Source organism: Sorghum bicolor, chromosome 1, assembly GCF_000003195.3.
Source record: "Sorghum bicolor cultivar BTx623 chromosome 1, Sorghum_bicolor_NCBIv3, whole genome shotgun sequence".
NCBI lineage: Eukaryota > Viridiplantae > Streptophyta > Magnoliopsida > Poales > Poaceae > Sorghum > Sorghum bicolor.
The window spans coordinates 72,791,142-72,817,149 of record NC_012870.2 but is presented as its reverse complement, the minus strand read 5'-3'; the positions used below and the strand labels follow the sequence as shown (position 1 = coordinate 72,817,149).

General features: G+C 43.7%; 3 protein-coding genes across 3 annotated transcripts; 2 read left to right on the top strand and 1 right to left on the bottom strand.

The window, feature by feature from the left end:
• Positions 1,308–13,110, top strand: LOC8056867 (nuclear pore complex protein NUP155). Its single transcript, XM_002468202.2, has 13 exons — positions 1,308–1,620; positions 2,860–3,029; positions 3,641–3,767; positions 5,189–5,451; positions 5,540–7,175; positions 7,255–7,467; positions 7,595–7,842; positions 8,204–8,615; positions 9,306–9,511; positions 9,615–9,960; positions 11,558–11,776; positions 11,873–12,201; positions 12,451–13,110. The coding sequence occupies exons 1-13, from the start codon at positions 1,459–1,461 to the stop codon at positions 12,551–12,553; spliced, it is 4,434 nt and encodes a 1,477-aa protein (XP_002468247.1). The 5' UTR covers positions 1,308–1,458; the 3' UTR covers positions 12,554–13,110.
• On the bottom strand, positions 13,933–17,626 carry LOC8085275 (putative pentatricopeptide repeat-containing protein At5g08310, mitochondrial). The gene is made up of 2 exons (XM_021458782.1): positions 14,555–17,626; positions 13,933–14,442 (listed from the first exon to the last, which is right to left on the bottom strand). Exon 1 carries the CDS (start codon positions 17,410–17,412, stop codon positions 14,896–14,898), a length of 2,517 nt encoding a protein of 838 aa, XP_021314457.1. The 5' UTR covers positions 17,413–17,626; the 3' UTR covers positions 13,933–14,442; positions 14,555–14,895.
• Positions 17,787–25,222, top strand: LOC8085274 (probable UDP-3-O-acyl-N-acetylglucosamine deacetylase 2). The gene is made up of 7 exons (XM_002468201.2): positions 17,787–17,947; positions 18,020–18,331; positions 18,463–18,669; positions 19,415–19,513; positions 22,533–22,597; positions 23,268–23,412; positions 24,863–25,222. The coding sequence occupies exons 1-7, from the start codon at positions 17,885–17,887 to the stop codon at positions 24,983–24,985; spliced, it is 1,014 nt and encodes a 337-aa protein (XP_002468246.1). The 5' UTR covers positions 17,787–17,884; the 3' UTR covers positions 24,986–25,222.

The following is a 26,008-nucleotide window of genomic DNA, read 5'->3' as shown; positions in this document are numbered from 1 at the left end:
TCTACAATATTGTAGTTTTGAGTTTTTTCATTTGAGGTCATTAAGATGTTCAAAAAAAATTAATAACATATTCAGTCTTAAGGGTATTTTTGACTTTTCACACTCATAGTTTGACACCGTTAGAGCCAAATCTGACGAAAATGACATAAAGGGCAAAAGAGTTTAGAGCAGTGGCATCTGTGAGAGCTTAACTTTTTAATGTCTTGTAGGTAATTATCAATTTTTATAATGTCATACATGTAAAAGTCTCTTAAAAAAAGTGTTTGGCAAAAAAAAGCTTTGCGTGGAAACAGACCCTTAATAGTAACCCAAATTGTAGGGCTTGTTTGGCACAGTTCAACTTCACTAGTAAAGCTGTTTTTTTTAAAAAAATAGCTTCATGAGTGACTTTCTAGATGAAGCTAAGCTGTTTTGGAAAAAGTGTTTGGCAAAATAGCTTCACCAACTACTTCATGCATAGTTGAGAGAGAGAAATGAGGGAGAAGGTACAATAAGCTACTTTTTTTCGGCTTCATCCAACTTATGTTTTCGTGAGAGGAGGGAAAAAACAGCTTCACCCATGAAGCTGTTTTGGAAATAAGTATTTGGAAAAAAAAACAGCTCACAACAGCACATGAAGCTGTTGTGAGCTGTACCAAACAGACCCGTAAATTCGGTGTAGGCCGGTTCAAATCCAAGGCCTTGTTTAGTTCCAAATTTTTTTGGAAAATTGACACTGTAACACTTTCATTTGTATTTGACAAATATTATCCAATCATGAACTAACTAGGCTTAAAAGATTCGTCTCGTCAATTTCGACCAAACTGTGCAATTAGTTTTTATTTTCGTCTATATTTAATACTTCATGCATACGTCTAAAGATTCGATGTGACGGGGAATGTGAAAAATTTTGCAAAATTTTGTGGGAACTAAGACTGTCTCCAATAGGAGACCTATTTGGGAACCCAAACCCAAAATGGGTCTCCAACACAATACCTATAGCCTCCAACAGAGTACCCATACACAAGACCCATTTTGGGTATCAGGAGAGGCATAACCCAAATTTGGGTATTCTCTCTCCTTGAGACCTATTTGCAGTGAGTGTTGTCTTTTAGGTCTTGTTATTGGAGAAGACTAAAAATAGGTATGTAACTTTTTACCTGTAGCGCTACCCAAAGGACATATGGGTATTGTATTTTGGCTAACGATTGTTGGAGATAGTATAAACAAGGCCCAACTCAGCCAAAAACGAATAAGATTTGAATCTTGTGATTTAACTCACATAAAAGGACTTCCTACTGGTCCAACCGTGCTTTACCCAAACGGAAAATTTCCCGGAATCCGCCCACGAAGAAAATCTGAATCAAAAATCAACCAAAGCTCCCAACCCCGCCGTCCCCCGCCTCCACTCGCACTCTAGGGTTTTTCCCCGCTCTCCCGTTCCCCACCACTCCCGCTTTGTGCCGCGACGCTCCGACCATGGCGTGGGGGGAGGACGAGGCCATTGGCCCCGACGTGGCCTCGGCGGGTCTTCACGTCTCGGAGCGGATCGGCCGCGACGCCGCCGCGCAGCCCGACCTGGAGGAGGCCCTTGAAGCCTCGCGCTACGCGTCCCACCCCTACTCCTCGCACCCCAAGGAGGTAAGCTCCCACGTGACCTGCCGTCTACTGCGTGTGTACTGCTAGCCGCGCACGCTTGAGTCGTTGATCTGTGCCAGCATCCCTTTTGGGCGAATGTTACCGTTGTATTTGAGGGTTACATCAACTGTCCTGGGGGATTCGTGTCATTGTTTTCCCAGTGGAATGGTGTGGTGAGGAATCGAAAAATGAAGATGGAGAGGAAAACATGGCGAGCAGAGGTTTTATCTGTTTATTTCAAGCCACAGAAATTCTGGTGAAGTTTTTTTTTTGGTTGCTGCAGACCTGCAGTAGAATTTTTGGCTCATGTATTGCGCCATAGTAACTAGTAGTTTTGGGGCAAATTTCGGGATTGAGACTACAGGACAGAAGTACTATGTGTAACACGGTAGCAATTTACAATCTTGTATTCTTGTGACATACACTGATACACATGATTGACTAGCAGGATGTGAATCCTGAATCTTACATTAGAAAATGGTGAAAGAGTTTTTGATCTTTTAGGTTATGGTGAAACTTGGAATTGGGGCAAACAGGTGGAAATTAGCATAAACCGAGCAATGCTAGTTTTGCAACAAAAAGCACTCAGGAAGGTTCGTAGTTTAAACTGCCAGGCTCAACCTTGGCTTGTATGAGATCAGCAATGATGATGTTGAGCTGAAGACATGGTTGAACTAAGTTGTCATTTTTCAACCTTATTGATTATTGAAGAGAAAGTACTGTAAAGTTAAACCAAAATAGCTTTGTGTTCAGCTTTTCGGATTGGTGATATCATTCATTCAAGGGACAGATTCTTATAGTATTGCTAATTGAATCGAGGAGGTAGGAACTGGATATTTTGTTTGCTTTGGTTGGTTGACCATGGGTTGTAGTGTTCAGTCTTCACACTTTTTAAAGTAGATAGTTGTTTTTGGTTTTGCTTTGCACTTTTTGTTTGTTGGATTTGTGAAATAGTTCGTGTTTTAAGTTTTAGTTCTTAGGCTTAGGATGAAACACTGCGAACACATTGGTACATGTTGGAACTCTTTCTTGAATGCTGGAATTTTTTCTTTAAAAAAGAAGTTTTAATGACATTGGACATGATGGTCATGTTGCATGGTCTCAGAAATGCATTGCTGGACCTACTCTTCTCTACCATATGTGTTTATTCTGAGTTATACTTGAAGTTAATAATAAAATTGTTCCACTAATATTTTGAAAATGCACTTTTATGTCATCTTAATACATATTTTGTCTTGCCAGTGGCCTTCTTTGGTGGAAGTTGCAGAAACTCGTCAACTTCCTCCTATGGTGATTGAAAGATATAACACAGTTGCCGGTGAAGGAACAGCTCTTTGCGGGATTTTTTCTGACATACATCGGGCCTGGGCAACAGTTGACAATTCATTTTTCGTCTGGCGTTTTGATAAATGGTAAACCACTAATATTTGTTTTCCTTTTCTTTTTTACATGTGTGATTGGCCTTAAACTGTTAAAAAGGAGTACCCTTTTCAACGAACTTGATTCTTACTTGGTACTCAGATCTATCTCGTTCTCAATTCGTTGTTTCTGTGGGCGTGTTAGTTAGTCACAGCGATGTTGTTTTGTAAAATTGTTTATACAAGCCCATTATTATATTCCCATCTATTGTCTATTTTCATATTTTGTTTTGAATCAAATGATTGTATGATGTATAATGTGTTACTTCTGAACTTTTGACCATGCTAAATTTTTTTGTCCAACTGTACAGTGTGAATATTTTGTGGTGCATGGAAGCAGGGGTTGCCTTAGCACCCAGTTATCTCTGTCAAGCTTATTATTATCATGAAGTGATTCCCCTTTTAACATGTAGCGCATTTGGTCGGCGTTACCGTCTAGTAGGTCCAAAGATAACATCTTATCTTAGATAAAAACAGCAGAGTTGGGTGTAATAGCAGTTTACAAGTGATTCCACTTTCTCGTGAGTGGTCTAATGATACCTTTTCCTCAATGGAGACATGCCATCCTTATTGCTTATATAATTGTTTTTTTTCCTATTTCCCAGGGATGGGCAGTGCCAAGAGCATAATGTTGATGATCAAGCAATTTGTGCTGTTGGCCTTGCTAGGGCAAAGCCTGGGATTTTCATTGAAGCCATTCAATACCTTTTAGTTTTAGCAACTCCTGTTGAGGTAAGGATGATTATGGTTTCCCTTGGAATTGCAACACACATGCATACATTGAATGACACTTGCTAATCCAATTGATATATGAAGACGAGCAAAGTCTACAGTAATATACATTGCCTGCAAAATTCAATTGTTAAGTTAAAACACACTAAGCATTTGACACATTTCGGATTACTCTTCACAACATCCATTTTCTGTTTCTTATACCTAGCACACCAGGACTAAAATTTACAGGATGCTGAATCAAATTGTATCCTGGAGCTATCTGTAGTTTTAGATTTTTGTAGTGATATGACTGGTCAAGTGTTCAACACTGCAAGGAAGAGTGGACCATCGGATCCTTTCAGGGCATGCTTAGTTTCCTTGCCTTGCTTGACCTGGCCTCAGTAGTGGCTGGGTAACGAGTCAAGATAATCAAATTCATTTCTTACCTGCTAATCTTGCTGGGTAAGGTCTTGGCTAATGCAAGCACCCACTTTGTCTACTATGACATTGAAGCTTTTCCTAATAGTTTTCCTTATGCTTCTCATGTAATGAGACCATCATTGAATTTTGAGAGCATCTCAATCAGGAGACCTCAACTCAGGGCCCCTACTTTTGATTTGAGGGCTCCCCTACTCTTGAGTTTTTCCCCCCAATAGGAGCCCTCAACTCCATTCCAGTAGACACTGGCATATGGGACCTACTCGTCATTCGGCCACACCCATTGTTGTTCCAATTGACTGAGCTGGTGGGGGTGGGGGAGGGGATTGACTGAGCTATGGGGGCAAAGAGGATGGGAGGAGCACCAGGGAGCTCCGAAGGCACCCTTGGGAGATGGGGCTGAGGAGAAGATTTGGGGGCCTCCATAAAATAGGGACTTGAGTAGGGACTCTGTTGTATTAATTTTCTTTGGCACCAAAAAGTAGAGTAGGGGCCCTGTTTAGGGTCCATGTTGGAGATGCTCTAAAATATTGGAAAAGTACAAGCACAGGATCTTTGTCAAATGCATGGGCCAGCCATCAGTTTCGTCTTATCCTGTTTAGGTTTTGTGTAGCATTTATGAAAAGTTAATTGTTAGGTTAACAGTATGAAATACAGAATATCTTATGTTCAATAGAAATATTTAGCAACGGTTATACTGATGTATTACAGCAGATGACCATGCTTTGATATTCTTTGGGACCAGCAGAATATTAGCTAGTTGGCTGCTACTTCGGCAAGGACAGTCAGTAAATGCTGGATGAACATAATGAAGTCATGTAGCAAGTTTATTTAGTGGAGTGTCATGGCTTCAGTGCTAAAATTGCTTGTATGTGTCTTAGAAAATCTTCATACTTGATTGAGACATACATACATCATAGGAACTTTATTCCTTATCATGAAGTCCTTTCCCAATTTGGCTCTTCAATTATGTGTACATTGACTTACATCTGTTGTGCCAGCTGATACTTGTTGGAGTTTGCTGTTCTGCAAGTGCTGATGGAACGGACCCATATGCTGAGCTTTCATTACAACCTTTACCCGAGTACATGATTGCCACTGATGGTGTCACAATGACATGCATCACATGTACAGACAAAGGCCAAATTTTTCTAGCTGGTCGCGATGGCCATATATATGAATTGCAGTATACAACTGGTTCAGGTTGGCGTAAACGCTGCCGTAAAGTTTGTCTTACTACTGGTATTGGCAGCCTTCTTTCTAGGTAACTACTGCTGTAAGACCAGAACTGTGATGCTTTGCTTATCTGTATATATGTGGCCATCTGCTTGTCCAACCATCATGATTTTCAGGTGGGTACTGCCAAATGCATTCAAATTCTCAACCGTTGATCCAATTGTTGATATGGTCATGGATGAGGAGAGGAACACTATCTATGCGCGTACCGAGGGCATGAAATTGCAATTATTTGATCTAGGAGCTAATGGTGATGGCCCTTTGACAAAAATTGCTGAAGAAAAGAACATTGTTGATCCACGGGATGCACCCTATGGTGGTCGGAGGCCTAATGCGCGAAGAGCTGCACAATCACCAAAACCATCAATTGTTTGCATCTCACCTCTATCTGCTATGGAATCAAAATGGCTCCATGCTGTTGCTGTTTTATCAGATGGGAAGAGATTATTCCTCACTACATCCGGTGGGAGTGGTTCTTCTGTTGGATTGAACAGTGGTCTGCAGAGGCCAACCTGTTTAAAAATTGTTGCTACTAGGCCGTCCCCACCTCTGGGGGTTGGTGGTGGGCTTACATTTGGTGCTGTTTCTGCGGCTGGCAGAGCTCATCCTGAGGATCTAGCTTTGAAAGTTGAGTCTGCTTTCTATTCTGCTGGTGCTCTTATAATGTCAGATTCATCTGCTACAGCCATGTCATCTCTTCTGGCTGTGCAGAAAGATTCAGCTGCGCAGCTATCCCTTCCCAGTACCTTCGGAACAGCTTCTAGAACCTCCCGAGCTCTACGAGAAACAGTCTCTGCTTTGCCTGTTGAGGGTCGAATGCTTTGTGCCTCTGATGTCTTACCACTTCCTGATGCTGCTTACACGATGCAGTCTTTGTATGCTGATGTGGAATGCTTCACAGGTTTCAGAAAACCCTCTGAGAAGGCATGTATAAAACTGTGGGCAAAAGGAGATCTTCCTACCCAGCACATCTTGCCTCGGAGGAGGGTTGTTGTATTCAATACTATGGGTTTGATGGAGGTAATTTTTAACAGGCCTGTTGATATTCTAAGGAAATTGTTTGATGGGAACACCCTGAGATCACAAATTGAAGAATTCTTTAATCGCTTTGGTGCTGGAGAGGCTGCAGCAATGTGCTTAATGCTAGCTGCGAAGCTACTTTATGCTGAAGATAGTCTGATAAGCAATGCTGTTTCTGAGAAAGCTGCTGAGGCATTTGAGGACCCTGGGCTTGTTGGGATGCCTCAAATTGATGGCACCACTGCTTTATCTAATACACGAACTCAAGCTGGAGGCTTTAGTATGGGCCAAGTTGTTCAAGAAGCAGAACCTTTGTTTTCTGGTGCATACGAAGGCCTTTGTTTGTGCTCGTCAAGACTACTTTATCCCATATGGGAGCTCCCTGTTATGGTGATTCGAGGACCGGCTGGTACTAATAAACGCGAGGATGGCGTAATTGTTTGCAGGCTTTCAGCTGGGGCCATGAAAATTCTTGAGAGTAAGATTCATTCTCTGGAAACATTTTTAAGATCTAGAAGGAACAAGAGAAGGGGCCTTTATGGTCATGTTGCTGGTCTTGGCGATTCTGGTTCCATACTCTACAAAACAGGGCCTATTATTGGTCCTGGAGGGCATATCAATGGCAGGAGCCCATACAACTCCCAAATTCGAGATATGAACCCTGCAGACAAATCTGCATCAAATAAAAAGCCAAGGCTACTTTATACATCAGCAGAACTAGCTGCTATGGAGGTAGGTGTTAGGAATTACTCAGCAGAATTAGAGCATATTTAATTCTTTTTTTTTTCACCTGAACACATTGGATTAACAGGTGAGGGCAATGGAGTGTCTTAGGCGGTTGCTTAGGAGATCTGGTGAAGCACTCTTTCTGCTTCAACTTATTTGCCAGCATAATGTTGCCCGTTTGGCTCAGACGCTGGGCAATGATTTACGCAAGAAATTAGTTCAGTTAACATTTCATCAATTGGTATGTTCGGAGGATGGTGATCAGCTTGCAATGCGTCTTATTTCTGCACTCATGGAGGTAATACAGTCACCCTCATGTTCCTTACTCTTCCAGTATGAAAGCAGGGAAATCACAAGTGCAACATACGCATTCAGAATTCTCAACTGTTCCATATTAGGTCAGTTATTTTATATGATTTTTGCAGTACTATATTGGCCCAGAGGGCAGAGGAACTGTTGAAGAAATCAGTACGAAGTTGAGGGAGGGTTGCCCTAGTTACTTCAACGAGTCAGACTACAAATATTACTTGGCAGTGGAGTGCCTTGAGAGAGCATCTATGACTAATAACCCCGATGAGAGAGATATTCTTGCTAGAGATGCTTTCAACCTCTTGACTAAAATTCCAGACTCTGCTGATTTGAGTGCCATATGCAAGAGATTCGAGAACCTAAGGTTAGTGACTTCCTCTGATAACAAATACTGTATCTGGTCAGTCAAACATGTTTAACTTTGATAATCAGTATCTGAACTTCTATATGGATTGAAAACAGGTAGACTTTACTAGATGGACTTATACTGTATCTGTTCATTATGAAGACTACTTTCAGAATCTATACCTCTTTTCACTCAAGAGAATATTTTTTTTACAGTAGAATAAATTACACTTAGGACAAAACTAGATGGACTTGTATTTGTGATAGGAGTGGAAGTACTGTATTGTTTTGCAACCTAAAATCTAACAATCTTGATAACTTTTTTATTTTACATCTGTCAGCTGATATATTTATATATTTTTTGTTTGGTGTGGGTTTAGATTTTACGAGGCTGTAGTCCGGTTGCCTCTGCAGAAAGCTCAAGCACTTGACTCCAATGCTGATGTTATCAATGGTCAAATTGATCCAAGGCATCATGATACCATAATGTTGCAGCGTCAACAATGCTATGAGATTGTTATGAATGCTCTGCGGACTCTCAAGGGTGTCGGGCATAGTCGAATGCAAAGTGCAGACAAGTCATCTGGTCTAGCAACTGCTGTTGATCCAGCTTCTCGAAGCAAGTACATCAAACAAATTATCCAACTTAGTGTCCAATGGCCAGACACAGTTTTCCATGAGCATCTATACAGAACACTAATTGAGCTCGGTCTAGAAAATGAGCTTTTGGAGTATGGTGGTTCTGATTTGGTTTCTTTTCTGCAGAGTGCTGGTCGTAAGCATCAGGAAGAGGTGTGCCATAATTCCTGTTTTCCCACCAAAGTTGGAACTATGGATACATGATTAGTACTTTCATAAAAAAGGAAACCTTATCTGGCCTGTCACTGTGTTGGTGATCTTATCCTATTTTGGTTTGCCCATTGACATACAATTAAATAATTTGGGCTGTTGGTTGATTTAATTCTGTTGTCCCAGACGAATCCTAAGCACCTGCCATTGATCATGGTGTGCGCTTGTTGAAAATTACCATCATTTCTTGTGTAGTTGGCCTGGATTTTATGTTTATACTCCTACTCCTTTATCATAACCTAGTAACCTTATATGCTTATTACCCGTACTAGATCCCATAGCCCATGCATCTTGACAATAGAGAAACAAAACTATTAGTATGCTTTCATGTGTTTTTTTTTCTTCACGTAAACAAAAGAGTTGCTGGATTTGATCAGGTTTTCCTATAGCATGCCTATCAAATACTCTGCTGATCTGAATTTTAATACCATGTACTGGTTGTAGCTGATAGGCGAGTTATTTTGCCACAAATATCTGAGAAGTGCTTCCTAGATACTGGCCATTTGATTACAGAAATACCTTTCATGTCACTAATCTTTCCAAGTCAGTATTGTTCATGCATCATCTTTAGTCTTTATCATGTTATCTGAGACTGAGATGTTATTCCTGACTATCTATTTTTACCTGTATAAGGTTCGGTCAATTTCTTCAGTTACATCTGGAGCTGCTAAGTTGCATGATTTAGGTGCACCTATCTCGACTAGTCAAACAAAGTATCTTGAGCTCCTAGCTAGGTACTATGTTCGCAAGGGGGAGCATATTGCTGCTGCCAGGATGTTGTTAATATTGGCAGAGCGACAGTGCTCCAATTCCGAAGAAGCTCCAACTCTTGACAAGAGGTCTCTGGATTTTGAACCCTTATTTTGTTTAATTTTATAAATTTCATAATTTATATTCATCATTTGTATGGACTAACAGTATAAATTTACTTTTGGAATCCAGGTATGAATATCTCAGAGATGCAGTGCTTCAGGCCAAAAGCGCAGGCATCTCTGCTGATTCGTCTAGAAATCCTATTGATAGTAGCACAGTGGATTTGCTTGAAGGCAAACTTGCCGTGCTACGCTTCCAAATGCAAATCAAACAAGAATTGGAGCTCATGGCTGCGCGGATTGAAAATATTCCAAGCAGTTCTGAATCACCTAGTGTTCCATTCCCTCGGGACAACATTCTTGCCGACGCAGAGACTGCTAAGGCTGCTAAGGATAAGGCAAATGAACTATCATTGAATCTCAAGAGTATCACTCAACTGTATAATGATTATGCTGTTCCATTTGGTCTCTGGGAGGTATGCTTTTTCTTTGTATCATAGAACTTACTTGGTCTTGCTTTTGTCAGTTTAATATGCTTTGCTGTGTCTCAATAATTTTTATATTCTCAAACTATGTATTAAGCTCTTCCATAAAACTCCTACTACTATGCATAATAGCAAAGCTTATGGACATGCAATATTTTAAAAATATTGTTGAAATAAGAGATATAATAGTCAGATGAAACTTGAAACAACAGGAATAATCAGCTGTGGCGATAACGCTACCTAGGAGGCAAGCAGGATACTGAGTTTGACAGAAAATCAATAGGGAGATTCTGTGAGTTGGGATTGGTGGTACTTGGGGACTGTTAGAAGTCAACTTCTCTCTCCGATAAACTTAATTTCGAAAGGATTTTTTTACCTGTGGGACCAATGCTTTTGAGGTGCGGCGCTCGACCCCCTTCACAATGCCGCGTTTGTGGCGGACGCCTAGGCGATGCCAAACACACATCGTATGGTGTTGTATGCTAGAATGTTATATACTAGTGCAGCACATACATATCTCGTTTGTGCAGGCACACCATGAGCAAAAGCAGAGCAGAGTGCAGAATAAATATTCAGAGCAAGGGAGGAGGCAGGGACAGGCATGCCGCATGCAGCATGAGCATACAATATTCAGATCAAAAGTAGAGCTGCAGAGAACGAGGCATACTATATTCAGAGCAAAAGCAGAGGAGGCAGGGGAGATACCAGGCGGAAGCGCAGAGACGAGAGTATGAGACATGTGAGCAGCTGTGGACGGGCGGATGGCCGATGGAGGTGGAGACTCGAGGTGGAAGAGCAGGTGCGAACTTCGAAGATTCGAGTCGGAGATGCAGGGCTGGCTCCGCGTCAGGGGCGGCTGGCCAGTGGACGAACAGAGGAGCAGCCAAGCGGACGCCTGCCGCTTGCCGCCTTCTCTCTTCCTGCCGCTTCTCTCCTCTCCCCTCACCTTCACTCGCGGCCGCGGTAAAGGCCTCGCGTGGTAAATTTCTCGCGCGCCGCGCGAAGGGCCTATCTACTTCCCGTGCCCCCCTCCCCCCCACAGTTCCCGCGCGGTCGATTTCCTGCAGACTCGTGGTCGATTTCCCGCAGGGCTGCAATCTTTTGGTGCCCTTACCCCGCGAACTAGCATGCGGCGTCCGTAGCAGGGCTGTAGGCGTCCGCCCGACGCCAATCTACTCCTAGGCGACACCTAACTCGATTAAGCGGATGCCATACCAGTGCATGTCGTGGCACCCCCGACACCCAGGCCCTCTACCATGCCTTGTCACCTAGCCAACGACTCAAACAATGTGTGGGACTTAGGCACCTAGTATGTATTCTTGTCCTTAATTATTATAGTATTCGGTGCATCAAACCCTGTTGTAACTATACACAGGTAGGACAGAAGGTTTCTAAATTAACTCTACACAATTAGAACCATAACTGGGGTCAGGATATGAATTCTCAACATAATCAATCTCCTGAATCTAAGTTTTAGACAGTATTGCCGTTGGTACTAGGAGTTCCCTGTATCTACCTAATCTTGCATCTATATTGGGTTATTAGCAAATGATTTCTCTTAAAAAGACTTGGAATTTTTTTTTGCTAGGTTTGCCTGGAAATGCTGAGCTTTGCTAATTACTCTGGAGACACTGATAGCAAAATTGTTCGAGAAATTTGGGCTAGACTCCTTGATCAGACACTTACAAAAGGTGGTGTTGCAGAAGCATGTTCTGTGGTGAAAAGAGTAGGCTCGAAACTTGATCCTGCAGATGGAGCTTGTTTACCTTTAGATATAATATGCCTTCATCTTGAGAAGGCTGCATTGGTAATGTGTATATTCTGTATTTTCCGTACGTGCATACTTGAGACTAACTGTGAGAGCATTCCACTGTGGTACTCATTATCCTGCTCTTATCTACAGGATAGATTAAGTTCAGGAGAAGAATTAGTTGGTGATGATGATGTTTCAAGAGCTCTTCTTGGTGCCTGTAAAGGTCTTCCTGAACCTGTACTTGCTGTATATGATCAACTGTTATCTAATGGTGCAATCATACCCTCACTAAATCTGAAGTTGCGCCTGCTGCGATCAGTTCTTGCAATCCTCCGTGAGTGGGGGATATCTGTCGTTGCACATAGGCTAGGCACCACAAGTGCTGGGGCTTCATTCTTTCTTGATGGAACATTCTCAATGAACCAAACAGGGACTGCAAATCAAGGTGCTCGAGATAAAATAATTAGTTTGGCGAACAGGTAAGTCTAAACGTTAATAACATTTACATTTATGATTCTCTTCTATCTGGACTACTACTGTTTCATACAAATGTGCTTTTATCAATTGTTTGAGTGAAGACAAAATAAAAATTGTTTGAACGCTGTTAAATCCTTAAAAAATTCATCGCATTGTTCCACTACTTGACTTACTTTTATTTTGCTATGTGAACCTTGCTACCACCTCACACATCTATTAGACCATTCTCTTACATTGTATTGCAATTTCAGGTACATGACTGAGGTGAGGCGATTAAACCTTCCACAGAACCAAACGGAGGATGTCTACCGCGGTTTCCGTGAACTTGAGGAGAAATTACTATCTCCTTATTAGGCAATTTTCAGTTGGTCCTCAAGATGGTAAAGGATGATCCTGCATCTGTTGTACCACAAACCAAGGAATAGAGTCGAGGGCTTCTGGATTCACCTTAGCATGATATCTATTGTTCCTTACACTTATCTGCAAGAACCCAAGGCTGCTTTAATCATTATTAATCAGAGGTTATCCATGACAGTGTGCAGCCTTCTTTTATTTGACTTCGAGCCAGTATGAATTACAGAGCTCCCGATGTGGAAAATTGTCTGTGTTCGTTACTTGCTAATCTAGTGGTAGATGCTGCTGATTCTGTTTTACCTGAATTCGGGAAACAACTAGAGAACTCAGGCCGGACTTTGAACCAGAACGAAATTTAGCTGTTGAATACAAGTTGGTTTTCATGTTGGAAATTGAAATTTATTATGTACCATGACATTGTACAGTTGGATAGTAGATTATCATAGTGTTGTAAGCTTTATAGCTTATGTGTTTGTTGTTATCAAGGTATCATTTCAGTAGCTGAAAAAGTAAACGTTAGATTGTCAGAAATGTGGAATTCTAGGTCCTTTTTGTTCCACCTGCTGGTTTTCGTTTTCCTCCTTTGCTTTTTCACGTTTTGCCGGCCCGTGCAGAAATGACAGGTTGATTATAGATTAATGCTCGTGGATAGGATATTATCGGTTGGGTTCTCTAAAAGTGTGATGCTGTCCAATATGGCATGGATGCAAATAACATCAAGGCTATTCCCGACATTGTTTTATAATGTGTTTCAAGCAGATGAAGTTGGCCGACAAGTATTTCCTCCGCACTACTTGAGTAGTTCCTCTGGTCTAAAGCTTGTTTTACTTGACTGCTACAAGAATCATCTCCCCGAGCTTACCGTCTCAACTACCAGTATAAGAATAATAATCTCCCCGAGCTTACCGTCGGTATTGAACACGTGACCAAGGAATTGAATCGGTGAACTATGCATGTTTATTGCAAGGAAAATTTAGCTGCGGAACGCTGCACTTTCGTTGTACAACACTAAATTCTTCGTTGGACACTGCACAGTGTACCTAGAGCAAATAACAATAGTACAGTGTCCTGCCACCAATTCCATGAATGTTGCAAAGGATACAGTATCCTGCCGCCAATCTATATCTCTTATATAGATAAATCCCACTAGCTAATTCTCTTGACATGCAAAGCATCCACATCATCATCCACTAGAGCATCCCACTAACTATTTTCCACTAGCTAATTCTCTTGACATGCAAAGCATCCACATCATCATCCACTAGAGCATCCCACTAACTATTTCTCTTGTCATGCAAAGCGTCCACATCAACATCCACTAAATCATCCCGCTAATACATTACCCCACCATGCAAAGTGTTCACATCATTATCCACTAATAAATCGAACTAACACATATCATTTATCCGGTATCTATGTTATTCACATTAGCAAACCACATCATTTTCTAACATATATTTAGTTGTCCATGCTAAAATACTAAAAATCATCCACTAACATATATTAGGATAATATAGTTTTATCGGTAATTCCCGCAGCAACGCGCGGGGCATTCTCCTAGTTGCGGATTGTGGTGACTGGTGAGCACTCTTTAGTCTTTACAAATGGTTCGTGAAATCTGCAAACTGATTTACGCAGAATCAGCCTACTGGCTCAGTTCAAAGGATCCTTTGCTCCCTTTACTGCAAAAGTCAATTTGAAAGGCACATGCAGAGCAGCAGAGGGAAAACATCGCTTCTTCACCAGGCCATTGATCCGGTCCATGATCCTAACGGCGGACATGTTGTCAGAAAGAAATTGGCTTTGCAATCCAGTTTGCCTTCAGTGCTCATTGTCCCTTTGTGCACGAAGTTCGGCTGCATGTGCGGAATTGGGCTGGGGAATGCTCGCTATGAAAAAAAAAAACAAATGACACCGTTCTAATGTGATACGCAAAATATTTACTTTGCTGATAAAACATGAGGAATGATGCTGGAAAAGTGTAAATGCAATTGAGCATACCTTAAAAGGCAGATTAAGAAAGGTCTTCCTGCAGAAAGTTGTTGCTGAAGCAGAAAAACATGTAGACAAAAATGAAGTACAATCTGCACATGTTGGAATCTCACAGATGACACAATGATTCTTTGGTCACTGTCATAATTGGGAGCACATCCAAGTGCCTGTTTGGATCAGCTAGGGCTAATTTCTCATTGGGGCTAAAAATTCGCCTAAATTGCTAACAGTTAGTTGTAGGCTTGGCTAACAAATTGGCCCACCTGTTAGCCCCCCTGTTTGGATATGCTAGGGCTAATTTTGGCTAATTCTTAGCAGCAGACAATTATGCCTTGGTATCCAAACAGGCCCTAAGGCAGATCTGATTTGCTTCCATCTTCGATGTGCATACCTTGACCCTTTGAAACTAACCATTTATCTACAAGTATCATGATATCTGAAGAGATTCTTCCATCTTTGGACAGCTCCTTAGTTGCTTTATTTATTAAGCCTACCATTTTGAAATGATTACTGTGCACCACGTCTTTTTGGAGAACGACTTTCAAAAGCTCACATCCTTTACTGGCCTGTCCCTGTGCTATCAGCGAATTTGTTAAATTTAATAGGGAAAAAATATCCAAGTCAAAACATTTTGTCTTCATCTCTTCATAGTAGTTCACTGCAGTCTCCGTTCGACCACACTTGCACAGTCCATTAATAAAAGCAGTATATGCTATCTCATTTGGCGAACAGCCTTTTTCGCTCATTTTGCACCACAGAATAATGGCTTCATCAGGTCTTCCAGCATTACAGAGTCCATCTAACAAACTTGTATATGTAACAACTGTTGGTGGCTTCTCTTCATCAATCATTTTATATACGCAACTGATTGCTTTGTCAATCTTTCCAGACTTGCACCAAATATCAATCATAAGATTGTAGGTAACTACAGAAGGAAACAGACCCTTACTCAACATTTCTTCCATGATTTCTTGCGCCTCATCAAACTTACCAGCTTTCCGGAATCCATTTATCAAGATATTATGTGCCACCACATCTGGAAGATAACATTTGGAAGAAATGTCACGGAAAAGCCCTAATGCATTTTCTGTCTCTCCAATTTTACACATGCCATTCATGGCAGCAGAGTACGTGACAATGTCAGGAAGAAAACCTAATTTTAACATTTCATCGAGAAATTGCAAGGCTTCTGTTATCCTGCCACTGAAACAAAGCTGTTGCACCATCTCTGTGCAGTTCTTAATCCATGGTTTGTGTGAGCTTGTCCGCATCTCCCTCAGCAGATCAGCGGCAGCACTGGTATCTTTTCTTCTACAAATACCATAAAACAATGAATTATATGTGAACTCGGAGGGTTTCAAATCAAGATCCTTCATTTGGTTGAATATCTCATATGCTTCATCTAGTCTATCTGAATTGCACAATTCAAGTATCAAATCATTAAACATCAAAAGCTTTCCCTTGCAACCAAGGCCAACCATGTCCTTTGTGAGAGCCAAAGCCAGATCCAGCTTCTTAACCTTACAAAGGCCGCACACGACAATGTTAAACGAATCAGAGTTTGGTTTAACATCTTCACTGATAACAACAATATGCACACCAACAGTATCATCGTCACTACCCCTCTGACCACCACGCACCATGGAGCTGAGCAACTGAGATGCTGCTTCTACCTCTCCATGGTTAGTAAGACCTTCAAGAATCACATTATATAATAGGACAGCACTCCCGGGTTTCAGATGCACTGCATTTTCATTGATGAATGGGCCAACAGTAGAGAAATCTCCTTGTCTACAGAATGCCTCAATCATCTTCTTGAGCAAGCGGACATCAGGTGTGACCCTGTCCCTCTTCATATCCTCGTACAATTTCACAGCCTTCCCCATCTCGTTTCCATCACACAGCCCCTCAATTAACACACTGTACATCGCCAAATCCACACTGAATCCATAACTGGCCATCTTATCAAACATATCCATGGCCACATCAACCCTCCCCTGCCTGGCAAACCCATGTACTAGAACGGTCAATGTCTTCTCGCTTGGTTGCATGCCAAGTGCCTCCATCCTCCCAATCAGCTCAACCGCATCCTCCACCTTTCCCCACTTGCTGAACGCCACAGCAAGCATCGTCAACACGTGCTCATCCACCCAGGCCCTCTCGCTCATTCTCTGTAACACGGCGCTCGCGTCTTCAGGACGCCCCGCGTTGCAATAGCAATTTAGGAGCGAGGTGAGCGTGTACCTGTCGACGCTCTCCTCACCGCAACTCGCCACCATCTCCTGCAACCGCGCCTCGGCGTCTTCCGCACGGCCGGCCTTGGCGAGCGCGTCGAGGAGGCAGTTGTACGTGTACGAGTTTGGGGCGCAGCTGAGCGTCGTCCTCGCTGCATCAAAGACGCGGGCAGCGGTGTCCGGGAGGCCAGCCGCGCCGAGGCGGCGGAGGAGGAACCCCAGCGCGCCGGGCGTCATGGCGCAGCGAGAGGCGAGAGCTTCGGTGGCGAGGCGGTCGAGGTGCGCGCGCTGGTGCGGTGGCAGGAGCGATGCCATGGCGTTGAGGGAATAGCAGGAGTGGCGGAAGCCCGGCTGCTCGGCGGCCCAGCGGAAGAAGTCGAGCGCGTGGCGCCAGGACGGCAGGCGGAGGATGACGGACTCTGCTGCAGGCGGCGTGAGGTACGCCGCGAGGCGGCGGAGGCGCGCCGCGTCACGGGTGGCGCGCGGGCGGGAGAATTCGTCGAGCAGGTGGTGCGCGAGGAAGCCTGGGGATGAGGGCGTGGGCGCGGCCGGCGGAGCGCCGGCGGTGGTGGTGGCGAAGGATTGGAGCAGGAATAGCGACGAGGGCGCGCGGCCGAGGCGGCCTAGAGACATGGGAATGGCCGGTGGCGAGCTTGGCGGGGCCTTGGGCGGAGTGGCGGCAGGAGAACTGTGGCTGTGGGACTGGGGCTGGTTTCGGATTTGTCTGTGGAACTGGGAAAAAAAAACTGGAATCCTAAACTAGCCTTAAACTAGCTTTGTTTAGATGCAAAAAGTTTTTAGATTTTGACACTATAGCATTTTCGTTTTTATTTGATAAATATTGTCTAATTATGGACTAACTAGACTTAAAAAATTCATCTTGTAATTTACAGGTAAACTGTGTAATTAGTTATTCTTTTTATCTATATTTAATACCTCATGCATGTGTCGCAAGATTCAATGTGACGAGAAATCTTTTAAAGTTTTGGGTTTTTGGGAAACAAAGCCTTTATGTTCCAGGTATCCCGGCATTTTCTTTTTGATTCATCAGTACATGGCTTTGACTTTGAGGTTTCTATAGAGAAGTGCCTTCCCCGCCGCCGCCATGTCCTCCGCCGCCGCCCGAGCCCTCACGTCGGTCTCCCGCGCAGCCTTCTCCTGGAAGCCGGTAAGTCAGCGACGCTCTAGTGTTTGAAAACATTTGTCTGAAACTCCGGCAACCTAAGCCCTCCTCGGCCAGACGGGGCGCCCGCAGCAAACGCTGGCGGCGGCAGTGAGCAGGTCGGGCGTGGGGCTCCACTCGGGAGCGCGCGTCACCGCCACGCTGTTCCCGACGCAAGCTGGCGAGGGTAGGTATTTCCTCGTGGAGGGTGAGGAGGAGGCGAAGGTGGCGGCAGAGGTGGGGAACGCCGAGCCACGGTCGCAGCTCTGCACGACGCTTCGGCGAGGCGAAGGCGCCCACACGCGGGTCCGGACGGTGGAGCACCTTCTCTCGGCGATGGAGGCGCTTGGCGTCGACAATTGCCGTATCGAGGTTAGCGGCGGTGACGAGGTGCGTGGATGTTTGCTCATTTCCCACCTTGTTTTAGTTCCCTACTTCCAATGTTAGTAATACCTTAGGTGGGAAGGTGTTGAGTTATCGTTGTCTTTTCGATTTATGTGAAAGTGCTTAAGCAATGCCAGATTCCTTTGCTTGATGGATCAGCGCAAGAGTGGGTAGAAGCAATACAAAGCGTTGGCTTGTGTGCGGCAGAGGATGCCAATGGGCTAAAGTTGGATAAACTGGCGCCTGAAATTCATGAGCCTGTTTACCTAGGGAAAGATGATTGCTTTATAGCTGCATTCCCTAGCTCGCAAATCCACATCACCTATGGCATTGATTTCCCAAAGGTATATTCATCTCTTCCTTTTGAAATCAGAAAAAGCTAGTTCACTATGGATATGAAACCGGATCATGTCTTATGGCCAAGTGATGCATTGTTTATAAAATTATCAACAACATTAGACTATTATATGGAATAGACAAAGAGGGTGAGTTCTTCAGTCAGACAGTCACTATAAATTTGAATGCAGATAAATGTCAACCCAAATTGAATTTTTTGGATCTGATTTTGTTCTATGTTCATGTTTGACATGATTTAGTTGGAGCCCATTGCATTCTTTTGATATCCATGTAGTGGCTGCCTTTTCAGTTTGCACGTGTTTTATGGCATAGGCCAAGGCAGGATTTGTCACATCACCAATATATATCATACTCTGTTGCTATTTTTTTACTCTCAAACATGCAAGAGAGCTGTGTATCATACTCTATTGCTCATACAAATAATGTGCACAGGAACATGAGAATTAAGGCTAAACATTTCTGTTTATAAGTTGTTTAGGCTTAGCTTTGTTCTTGTTAATGTTATGGCCATCAATTGTTCTTTATGGAAGAAGGAAGAAGTACTAGTATACTAGTATCTTTCTTTTTGTTAGTAAATTGTCCATGCATTGGTTCAGTCTGATACCTTGTGTTGTGCTTACTATATGACATCTAGTGTCATATTTTGTAACTTTAAACTGCTTTTGGACTACTATAATTTTGAAAAAGTTTCAGACTTGTATGTAACTTGAGCAAAGTGTGCATCTATTGCAGGTGCCAACGATTGGGTGTCAATGGGTTTCTACATTCCTGGATGAGAATATATACTCAAGCAAGATTGCACCTGCAAGAACTTTCTGTATATTTGAAGAGGTTTACTCGTACATCTAGCATATGTTTTTCATCACTTCTGTCTTCTTTCAGTAATATGCATTTGCATTCTCTCTCTCTCTCTCTCATAAGATTACATTACCTGCTACTATCCTGTATTTACAACTGTTTGGGTCCACATTTACATGTATATTTTACTTGAGAAAACCTCCTTATGTAGGAGTATCTCCAGGAGTTCGGTAAAACAACTCCCTATCTTAATCTTTTAACAAAAAGGGAAAAAAGTCTCCAACAGTTTGGTGAAAGAGCTCCATAAAATAAAAAAGTTGTCAAATATCGTTCTCAACTCATAGATTTTCAAAGTCGAGAGAACTCCCTATCTCTCCTCCATGGGAGCTTTTTACCTGTATGCCATTATAAAAGATTGACCAAACCACCATGCCATTAAAAAGTTGTTTCGCACCGCTGTGCCCAACTTCATCTTCGACTATACCCGTGTGCCATTCCGTCCCCATTCCGTTTGTTTTTTGACGTTTAAGATGTCTGGCACGTGGGTCCAGGGTAGGAAAATGTCATTTTTGCCCTTCTTCCCCTCTCGGGCTGGACGGCACCGAGCAGAGCGCGCTGAGCGACGACGTCGCGGCGCCGGCGGGGGTGCCGCTCCGCGACTGCTCCTGGCTCGCGATCGGCGTCATCTCCGTCCCGACGTCGCGCATCGACACGGACACGGCCACCGCCGGCACCTGCGAGTGGTCGAGCGACACCGGGCGGCGCTCGTCCAGCATCCAGTTGTACACGCGCACGGCGCCGCCGTGCGCAACGCAGCACCCGCCGTCGGGCGACGAGCGGATGGCCGTGCTGTCCCCGGGCGCGCGCCCGGGCACGGACGCGGCAAGGCGGAGGCGGTCGCTGTCGAACGCGCCCCACCGCGCGGTGCGCACGTGGACGAGCAGGCCATAGTAGAGCGCCTCGCGGTAGAGCAGCTTCTCCGGGAGGTGCGGGGGCACGTGGAGGCTGCACATGCGGAGCAGGTCCAGCGGCACCGCGAAGCAGGCCGGGTTGCGGTCGACGAAGTACTCGGCCACTCCGCCGCCCGGGGACGAGGAGGAGACGTTCCAGGAGGCGTCGAGTAGCGCGCCGAGCATGGAGTTCCGGCCGGCGTTGGCGAGCGTGGTGGTGGTCGTCTCGAACAGCTGCCCGCCCACGTTGAACTGCACGCGCCCGTGTTAGCATGGAGTCCCGGCCGGCGTTAGCGTGGTGGTTAATCATTGCATATGCAATTGGTTTTGAATTAGTTGACATCTGATCCTTCTAATCGGCATCATGCTAGCCTATACTACATCTGCTATGCCAATTAATATTTGTTGGAGTTTGATGTTTGATAACCCTTTTCCTCCGTTGCAACACAGGATTTAATAGAGCATTGTCATATTATTACCAATATTAATTTATTTATATAAAATAAATTATAAAATAGAAATCTATCAAAACATATATCTTTTCGTAGCTTATTTCTCCTGTGGCAATGCAGGGCATGTTTTGCTAGTATGAAACTTAAGAAGTATAATTTATTTCATGATGACTTTGGCATCCATAATTTAAGACAATGACGGCAATAATTTGATAATGTTTTGGTCAAAATAAAATAATTTGACAATGTGCCATTGGAGAGACTAGATTTGTCAGCATAAACATGAAAGAAGAGAATTCAATTCGACAAAGAGTAACCATTTGCCATGGAATAACAAGCTGCAAATGACAAGCTTTTCTAACAAGCTGCAAATATTCCAAAAGAAAATGCATGGCAGTGCCTACTACACCGGATCCTTTTCTATTTTTGGTAGTAAATCATTAAATTTTTGCCGGTATATGAAGGTGTCTTCTCGATGGGTCGGTCCAGGTCCATGGCAGTGCTGCCAGCAGCACCTTCCTCCTCATGTCGACCTGGATCATCCATGCGTTTTGGTCCCCGCGATGGCTCCTGCCGACCTTGAAGCAGACGACGTCAGGGTTGTCCAAGCTAACGACGGGGGACTGCAGGTGCACGTGTGGGAGACCCTCATATCCCGGCATCGCCCAGAGCTCCTCACAGTCAGAGGCAGCAGCAGCAAGGCACCTTCGTCAGTGGCATTGGGGACAAAAATTTGTTTGTTCTCAAGACCAAGTGGCCCAGGGGTATTGAAGTCTATTGCCAGGCCACTTAACTGCCGTTAGGCTTCAAAATGGACGGAATGGCACACGGGTATAGTCGAAGATGAAGTTGGGCACAGCGGTGCGAAACAACTTTTTAGTGGCTTGGTGGTTTGGTCAATCTTTCATAATGGCATACAGGTAAAAAGCTCCCTCCATGGACCTGTTTTCATGGTACTTCTTGTGCGAGAGTTCGTTTGTGCCATGAGATATATTGTTGGCTTGATCTATTTCGCCGGCGGCCATCGGTCCGACCGCCGCTGCCCTTCGGCTCCGAGGCCACTGGTACGTACCTGTCCTCCGCCCTTGCAGCCTTGTTTTCACAGTTGTGTGCCTGATGGTGGCATGGAGTAACAGTCAGATGCATGGCCAGGCGCCCAGGCCATTGCTGAGGCTGCTCTGTGGTTGCAACAGGTGCAGCTCTGCGGTTGCAACAGGTGATGGTCGCCGGTGCCCGGCAGAGGACTCACACGCGGAGGGACGAAAGCGCGGTGGTAGTGTGTATGGATTAGCTCCAAACCGATCCGAAAATAAATCAGACGTGGACCGTACTTTAGATTTTAGAAAGTTAAAATAGAAAACTGTTGGAGAAGGACAAAATATAAGGTTGCTATTTCTTTTATTAGCTTGCTAAATCGATTAGTTTAGCAACTAAATTATACCAAACTCCTGGAGATGCTCCAAGTTACTTACGTAGGCACGTAGCACATGGTTAATGCTAATTTACTTAGTCATGAACTGATGATTTCGGGATACATGGCTTTATATTCATTCTCATCTTCTAGGGTACTCTATAACAATTGCATTATTAGTCATGAATCATACATACATAGCGACTGACTTCTGCTTGCTGCATTTTTGAGTTCAACAGGTTGAAAAAATGCGTGCTGCTGGACTCATCAAAGGAGGGTCACTAGAAAATGCTATGGTTTGCAGGTGAAGAACAATATGCTGGAAAATGTTACTTGTTTATTTAATGTTGTGTAGAACTGCCTATTAGAGGTATCCTAGCTGGCCAATTTATTGAAGGTTTATATTCTTCTGGATCTGCTGTCATATTGTGGATACAAGGCAATCCACAGTTCAGACTTATTTCAATATCAGTAGTGCAACTACAGCATTAACCTTTAGTTGGTTTATTTCTTAAAGAGTATTATTTCTTAAATATCTTATAACCCAGATGAAATTTGTTATTAGAGTATAGTATTGATCTTTTGTATCGAATCATTAATAATTTATATGAACAGGTACTCTGAACTTTGGATAAGTTTATTTTAGTAGGAGCCTTTTTTCTGTACTTTCAAGAGAACTGTACGCGGTGAATGGCATCTTTTGCCTTGACTAGTTTAATATGAATACGTACTGCTGTTACATAAATCATCAAGTCAGCTAGTAGTTGACCATCCAGTGGAGTGCATTGTGCCACGTAGTTCAACCAGCAGGACCATTGGGACTGTTGCTTTCTCTATTCCTTCCTTTCAAAACTTTGTGCCTTGATGATGTTGCGGCTTATGGGCTGGAAATGAAACTGTTGCATTATTTGAATTCTGTATTTTCTCTCAACTATATCAGATAATTGTATACTGCTTGTTTGGTAATTTGGCAGCATATCTGGTGGTTGGCTGAATCCACCACTGCGGTTTGAGGATGAACCTTGCCGCCACAAGATTTTAGATCTTATTGGTGACTTCTCGCTGTTTGCACAGAATGGTAACCAGGGTTTTCCAATTGCTCATATAATTGCCTATAAGGTACCTTCTTTATTCAACTTACTACTGTCTTGTTATGTGTGTTATAAGTTAACAACTGCCTCATAAGTTCCTTTCCTTTACTTAAAAAATAAAATCATAGAATAGTCACCTCTTTAAATTCCAGGTTCATGCTCTTCTTCTCACTAGTTAGGGCAAGTACATAGCTACATGTTAGCGTCTCATACTCCGCCTCATGCAGTGCCACACATGATTTAATGATGTGTAGGAAAGAGAGAGGGGAGAGAGAAAGAGGTTGTTGTTTAGCAAAACAACCGCCTCATGAGCTAAAATTTAAGATTATGAGACAACTATTGTATTATTATTATATGAGTTGTTTTGATCATGCAACTCACAACTTTACATTTATTGTATGCATAAAAGAATTGCGAGTTACCACGAGACAGCTTAAAAGACAACCATTGTACATATTTATCTATTAAGTCATTTTAAAATTATGTGGCACTACATGAGACTGTCTACAAGAAAACACCAATGTACTTGCCTTTAGTCCTTGAAACTTCTGCATTTTTGTTTCATTATTTTTTTTATTTTCGATCCTACATGTTCACCGTTTTTGAAATTACTGATCAGTCAAACTGTTGGTTTTCGTTTACTGATACATATCTTCTTGATCATGCGATAACTAATAAAAAGCTTGATTTTCACCAGATCTTGGTAACATGTTGGTGGTCATTTTGTGTTGATTTCTCACACATAAAGTGATACATGTGACTCTGTTCATTTTATTTATTTTTTGTAAGTTGGTGTCTCATTTGAGGGGGTTTCATTTTGACCGTCTCGCCTTTTATAGTTTTGGCTGACTAGTTCCTTTATAAAGTTAATTTTCAATCCCATTTGCAGTGGTAGGTAAAAAGATCATGTAGTTCATGACAGTGAATACACCAGACACCGACTTCGTATACCGTTAATAGATTTTCAATCCCATTTGTAGTGGTAGGTAAAAAGATCATGTAGTTCATGACTGTGAAAACACCAGACAGTGACTTCATATACCGTTAATAGATCAGAGACATAGTAAAAGTTAGGCCATTATTATAGTTATCCAAAAGGGTACATCAATAACAAAGAGTACCGTTACTGTGATTTCAACTAAAGCCTTGGAAGTTACATTGACACTCATTATTCTGATGTGACCTTATGCTTATGCTGCAGCCCACCTGCTTTTTTGTTGTTGTTTTGTTTTGTTGGCGCATCACAAGTTAATGCTTTCAAGGAAGCAACATGTGGTTCTGAGATAATAGTGTTTGTCTGAGGCCATAGCATATTCTCTGCGCACCCTTTTTGTGCAAGAAGATCCTCTGTCTAAGAGAAACAGATTGTAAATTGATTTCCTTGTTTTTCCTTCTACTTTGCTGTCTTGTTTATGCTAATCGTTGGAGCTCTCTTGTGGCACCTGAACCTAACTTTTTTTTCCTTTTATGTGACAAAGGCTGGTCACGCGCTGCACACTGATTTTCTCAGCCATCTGTCTGGAAAGAACACTGTGGACCAAGAACAACTTGCTGGGCAATGTTCAAATATATGCGGCTCCTATTCATCGTATGTTCGGTAGTGGTTAGAAAGGCACATTTCAGGACAAGCACCCGGTGACCCTTTAGATTGGTAGGGTTCTATTGTGGACATTTCCCTTCAGATTCGTAGGCTGCACCAGCAAACTCTTTGCCTTTCAGAAAATTGATTTTGCCGACCCGTGTGGAGTTTGATAAAACTCTGTATGGAAGATCATTTTTTGTCCATCATACAGCACTTTTTAAGCTTGCAGATGCGGCCGGACCGTGTCTGTTCTTTTGGTAGCTGAACACAAGCTGGGGTTTGGACGCTCCGGCAAGCAGAATCTGCAGAGATCCCTGCTTCGGTCCGGTTGCAGAGCAGAAAAGCTGTCATGCCATATTGCCATCCAAGCAGTGGCTGTGGCTCGGGGGGTCGCCGGTCGCGACGTCGTGGTCGCCCCTTTTCCCCTGTGGATAACCACGAACAGCGTTGAGGTGGCACTGCGACGTGCGGGTGGACGACTGGACCCGGAAAAGCGACGTCCTCGCCTCGCGCGCGTGGGAAAAATTTGCCCATGCGTAACGTAAGGAAGGCCGGCCGCATGGCGGCTGATGGAGAAAAGGCGACCGAAAGTGCACGCGCCCGCGGCCCTCGGAAGCCGCCGCCCGTCCGCCGCGCGGCTTCCTCCTCCTCCTCCTCCTCCTCCTCCCGCCGGCCTGAGTGCTCCACTTGGCAGTTGGGCTACTACGGGCTCAGCTGCTTCGTCCCCATTGGGCGGGCGGATGACTCGACTAGATGTTGCTGGAGCCACGGGGGTCAGAGATGGTGGTCCTGAGCTGACAGCCTGACACCCATCGCCATCTGCGACTAGGCGTCGTGGGCTCGTGGTCCGGCCCTACGGCTCTGTTGCGATCTGCCAGTCGGAAGCCGCGGCCGGCTCGAGCTGACGGTTACTCCCGTCTTTTACGGGCACACACAGCATGAGTTAATCAGTTTCATCTCACGCGACAGCGACAGAAAACGAGCTGCGTTCTGTTCTGCGAGGGCCGAGTACACGCCACTCGCACTCAGCACACACGTGTCG